At 43.3% G+C, this 6000-nt stretch overlaps 1 protein-coding gene across 5 annotated transcripts in view; it reads right to left on the bottom strand.

Moving 5' to 3' along the window:
• Positions 1 to 5783, bottom strand: part of LOC139448557 (sucrase-isomaltase, intestinal-like) — a 28511-nt gene extending 22728 nt beyond the window's left edge. Inside the window, exons 1-4 of one of the 5 annotated variants that reach the window (XM_071230127.1) lie at positions 5751 to 5783; positions 2404 to 2548; positions 1627 to 1704; positions 539 to 755 (exon numbers count right to left, since the gene is read on the bottom strand). In XM_071230127.1, coding sequence (XP_071086228.1) covers positions 539 to 755; positions 1627 to 1704; positions 2404 to 2540 — 432 coding nt within the window. In that variant the 5' untranslated portion in view covers positions 2541 to 2548; positions 5751 to 5783. The other 4 variants (XM_071230125.1, XM_071230124.1, XM_071230123.1 and 1 more) reach the window with 4 other exon arrangements.
• Positions 5784 to 6000: the final 217 nt, after the last annotated feature.

Here is a 6000-nt window from a genome sequence, read left to right on the forward strand (position 1 = left end):
GAGTGATCGAGTGAGTTGGGTTTAACGCCGCTTTTAACAGTTTTCCAGTTATATCACGGCGTGTCATCTTAATGTGGGAGGAAAGCCAGTAGTGATGCAGGTCTCAGACGTTTACCACTTCGGTGAAACCCACGAGCACGGGTATGGTGCTGACAAACCTAGAAACATCATCGGGGCGAACCGGGATTCGAACCCACAATCATAGGTTTCTGGCGTGTTCAAGGGACGCAACTCTGCACAGCGAATCGCGGCGCCTTAGACGACTGGGCCACCCGTGTCCCCTTCTAATTATTGAGAGACAGTAAGCTCATGAAGTTATACACTTACATTAAGCTAAAGGGGGGCACGGGCGGCTTTATCTTCGAGACAACAGTACGTTCGACACATCAAAGTTCGACACATCGGTGTTTGACTGTATATGTATATTACCAATGGGTGTATACCAATGGGCAATATTCGTTCGTAGTATATAGAATCTTCCATACATCATTGCATTAGCGTATTCCAGAAAGTGTCTATGACGAAGTCGTCAACGTACCCGGAACCTGAGGCGGGCGTCGGTTTGGAACTCCACGTCGAGGTAGATGTTGTCGATAGACGCCGACCCAGTCAGGTACTGAGGATGAAGCGTCCGCTCCAGTTCAATGCGCATGCCCATCGGTGTCTCCTTCACGTCACCCACAATCCTGTAGCCATATCCAGCGGGGAACTTGCACTTGGGGGCGCGGTTGTCAGACACCGGTGCCCATACACAGCTGTACGGAACGAGAGTCCAAATGGAGTAGGGGTCTTTATTAGTGTGAACGCGTGACATAAAGCCACCTTGAACTGTAGCTCAGTCATATAATGCTTTCAGGAAAGTAGGTTTGGTTTTCGTGATTTGGCAATTTTCGTGTTTAGTACTCGTACAATTTGGCAAAAAATATATAACCACAAGGCTCTGCGTGTACTTCTAACATACCCGATCTCCCTTATATTAATGCTTTCTAAAAAGCTCCCCTCGCCCATGCACCTCCATTTCCCCCCCTACTGGATCTGCCTGTCATCTCAGTATGATTTGAGGGAAAATGAGGTTTAACGTCGCGTTCAAAATTATTGCACTTATATTGCATGTTTGTGTGGCTGCGTGTACTAGTGGGGACTTACGCAGGATTTTATAGTGCTAGCCCACTGAGATACCATGGCCATGTGTCAGTTTAAAAATGGACAGACTACTTCGCTAGTGTTTGTTTTGTTGATGGTTGTTTAATTCCACATTCAGCAATATGCCAGCTATATGAGGGGGTAAATAATCAAGTTTGGACCAGACAATCCAGTGACTGACAACAACTTAAAAATATACGCTACTCCCTCACGTCGGTCCTTCCTCCCACATTAAGATGACACGCAGTGATATAACTGGAATACTGTCAAAAGCGGCGTTAAACACAACTCACTGACTCACTCATATTAAGCTAAAGGAAATATGTAGATCTTATATTTTTTAGTATAATCATTCATTATATGTCATCATCAATAATTTTCATATCTGGTCATAGAAGTATGATTATTTATGCAGTTGAATCATGTATCTCTGAAAATGTAGCCTATGACTGTATTTGAGCCTATTTGAATCCAACTACATACCCCCTTGTTTTGCACTTCTCTTCTGAAGCGTCAGACTCTGGATGACAATCAACGATGACATCTGAACGCTTGCGGATCCTGAAACGAATCAACCAAACGCAGACATTGCAAGAATAATCGTTACCCGGTAAACATCTGAGGATCTTACTTAAGCACCATCCACATACTACTTCGCTAGTGTTTGTTTGTTTTGTTGATTGTTGTTTAATTCCACTTTCAGCAATATGCCAGCTATATGAGGGTGTAAATAATCAAGTCTGGACCAGACAATCCAGTGACTGACAACAACTTAAAATTCTACGCTTTATCTGGACAACACACTTTCTTTCATCCTATACAAAGGCCGGGACATTGATACTTTGAGCAACGATCCAGGTAACTCTGAAACGTTGACGTGCAATCCACCAAGTCACCGTCACTGACCACCCGATCCTTTTAGTTGCCTTACAACAAGCATGGGATGTTGGGGAGAGGGATAAAACAGTGGACGGAACCGTGAAAAGGAACTGGAGAGTGAAAGACAGAGAAAGTAACGAGTAACGACTTAAGTGGAGGAAAAGGAGATAGGGTCAAAAGCTGGCACAGAGAAGGGGTGAAGGAAAGAGTATAAACAGAAGAGACTGAGAGAGAAGAAGAGGTAAAATGGGGAAGGGAAAAGGGATGGGGAGAAATGAGGATGAAAGGGGAAAATAAAATAAAGGTGTGAAAGAAATATTTGAAGTACCGCGGAAGTGACGGAAGGAGACAGGAGTGTTAGAATATGTTTGAGGCACGTACTCGGCTGGTTTTACTTCCTGCTTTGTGAAATTAAGGACGAGTCCCACAGTGGGAGCGACAGCCAGACACACGACAAGGAACCCAGCAAACGCGATCTTCCTCTTGGCTGTGGAGCCCCCAACAGCATTGCCAGTCATATCTTAACCTGAAACATAAACAGGAGTTCTTGTAATGAGATACAGCAGATACGTTCACGTAGTCTTGTTGTGAGATGTAATTAAGACCCCTTGACGTAGCCTTGTTGTGAGATGTAACAAAAAACAGTTGACGTAGTCTTGTAGTGAGATGTTACAAAGACCCGTTGACGTAGTCTTGTAGTGAGATGTAACAATGACTCGTTGACGTAGTCTTGTGGTGAGATGTAAGTAAGACCCGTTGACGTAGTCTTGGAGTGAGATGTAACAAAGACCCGTTGATGTAGTCTTGTAGTGAGATGTTACAAAAACCCGTTGATGTAGTCTTGTAGTGAGATGTAACAAAAACCCGTTGACGTAGTCGTGTTGTGAGATGCAACAAAGACTCGTTGACGTAGTCTTGTAGTGAGATGTAACAAAGACCCGTTGACGTAGTCTTGTTATGAGATGTAACAAAGACCCGTTGACGTAGTCTTGTAGTGAGATTTAACAAAGACCCGTTGACATAGTCTTGTAGTGAGATGTAACAAAGACTCGTTGACGTAGTCTTGTAGTGAGATATAACAAGGACCCGTTGGCGTAGTCTTGTAGTGAGATGTAACAACGACCCGTTGGCGTAGTCTTGTAGTGAGATGTAACAACGACCCGTTGACGTAGTCTTGTAGTGAGATGTAACAGAGACCCGTTGACGTAGTCTTGTAGTGAGATGTAACAAAGACCCGTTGACGTAGTCTTGTAGTGAGATGTAACAAAGACCCGTTGACGTAGTCGTGTTTTGAGATGTAACAACGACCCGTTGAGGTAGTCAATAACCTTGAACAGGACGTTATATCTCATGTCACATGCACCTCTGCTTGACTACGTGCAACTGGACAAGCTGCTACTGTTGATTTCGGCTCACGTCAGGAATGTGTTATCATGGAGCACCTGTATTTATCTAAATTGGTGCACAACAACTACTTTGGTGCACATGTTAAGATGACCTTATGATGACCTGATTTACCTCTTATCTTCAAATGTAAAAGGGGCGGTGGCGCAGCCTAGTTAAACAGTTTATAGTGTTCGATATGATGTTATTGCTAGTATATTGCTAAAAGCGGGTAAAGCCAAACTTACTGACATTCAGTATCTCGAACCTAGCGGGACCGTGTTGCAACCTCGAGATATCCGGTATTTTCAGATACCTCACAGTTATGCCAAATGATTATATGCGCTTCTCATTACTGTGAATGAGGCAGATGCCAACTTCGAGATAAAGGTTTAAAGTTCGAGATAACGCCATGTATGGTTTATCTCGAATTTGAAAAAGCGGTTTGGGACCGAGAATATGTTCAAGATATCGATACCTTGAGACAACGGGATCCGACTGTGTATATAAATATTAAACTTGGTTGACAATTTGCTTTCTCTAGTATAAGCTATCCGCGTTATAATGATCAGTATGTATAACTAGTTACAAGTTCACACATGGTGATCGGTATTCGATATGAAAGAATTTGTTATTTCATATTTATTTATTGTCAGGCTAACCTATGATGTACAAAGGTGTCATCGAGTCATTTGTTCGGCCATTTTGTTTTAGCGTTGACCAAATCGGGGTTTCTAAACCTGGTTTATGATATCATATTTTCTACGAAAAGTCATTGACATATGATTTGAATAAACCCATATTTTCAGGTATTCGTTCTCGATTAGTTTTGTAAAGCTGCCAATGAACGAGTGAAGAATGAAGGAATGAACCAATCAGAAGAAGTACGAGTTTGCTTTTCAGTAAAACAAATTCACCACAAGTGTCATGCAACACGTGTTTTACACAGACACAGTTAACAAATGCACCTCCGTGCATATGCAAGATATCTATATACTTATCTAATGGTACTATATGTGGGTAAAAAGAGACTTCTTGACAACAGACAAGATCGATAGTTGTTGCTATGACAACGTGCACGCGCCTCTTCGGAATCCAGAATGCCGATGAGGGAGTTGCTACACACACACACACACATAATTATGTCCAACGGGATGCTATCTCTTACTGTGTGCGAGTGTGTGTGCGAGTGTGTTTGTGCGTGTATGTGTGTGTGTGTGTGTGTGTGTGTGAAATTGTGTGTGTGTGATATTGTGTGTGTTATTGTGTGTGTGTGTGTGTTATTGTGTGTGTTTGAGATGTGGGATACAAGGGTTGTTCAGGTGCATTTTTCATCTCAGATGTTTAGAGGCATGTATAATGTCAGCGGTAGATGAATACAGGTGAAACCTGTTGGCATGCAGATGAAGCACACCTCGTTGTGCCCTTTAGGTATAACTCGTACAAGTATTACACAAGACTGTTCTGCGTGTATATCCCCGCTACATTGACACACTGAGGGCTTGTGGCATGGCAGTCACTTACCTTGTTGTATACCGGCTATATTACACGGACTAGACCCACTGGTGGCGTTGTGGCACGTCAATCACTTACCTTGTTGTATACTGGCTATTTTACACAGACGGTAGACCCACTTGTGGCGTTGTGGCACGACAGTCACTTACCTTGTTGTATACCGGCTATATTACACAGACGGTAGACCCACTGGTGGCGTTGTGGCACGACAGTCACTTACCTTGTTGTATACCGGCTATATTACACGGACGGTAGACCCACTTGTGGCGGTGTGGCACGACAATCATTTACCTTGTTGTATACAGGCTATATTACACGGACTGTAGACCCACTGGTGGCGTTGTGGCACGACAATCACTTACTTTGTTGTATACTGGCTATATTACACGGACTAGACCCACTGGTGGCGTTGTGGCACGACAATCACTTACCTTGTTGTATACTGGCTATATTACACGGACGGTATACCCACTGGTGGCGTTGTTTCACGACAGTCCCTTACCTTGTTGTATATTGGCTATATTACACGGACTAGACCCACTGGTGGCGTTGTGGCACGACAATCACTTACTTTGTTGTATACCGGCTATATTACACGGACGGTAGACCCACTGGTGGCGTTGTGGCACGACAATCACTTACCTTGTTGTATACCGGCTATATTACACGGACGGTATACCCACTGGCGGCGTTGTGTCACGACAGTCCCTTACCTTGTTGTATACCGGCTATATTACATGGACGGTAGACCCACTGGTGGCGTTGTGTCACCTACCTTGGTGTATAACGGCTATATCTGTTGGGCGAGAAAAAAAATCCTTTTGGAATACCTTTCAGTCTCGACTCAGCCTGTCGTAGTGACGTCGTGGTGTGGAGCAATGCTCTCCCCAACCCGGTGTGTTTGTCAGTAAACATGTTCTGACATACGACCCTCGCTATACTGAAGCAATGCTGTACAGCCTAAAAAATAATGCAATAAATAATGTACATAAAATCAATAATAAATAAACAATGTACATACAATAAATAATAAATAAATAATGTAGTGACATAACTCCAGCAGTGAATAAACAAGGCCTT

This window comes from Haliotis cracherodii, unplaced genomic scaffold, assembly GCF_022045235.1.
Source record: "Haliotis cracherodii isolate W230 unplaced genomic scaffold, xgHalCrac1.p SCAF_7, whole genome shotgun sequence".
Lineage (NCBI taxonomy): Eukaryota > Metazoa > Mollusca > Gastropoda > Lepetellida > Haliotidae > Haliotis > Haliotis cracherodii.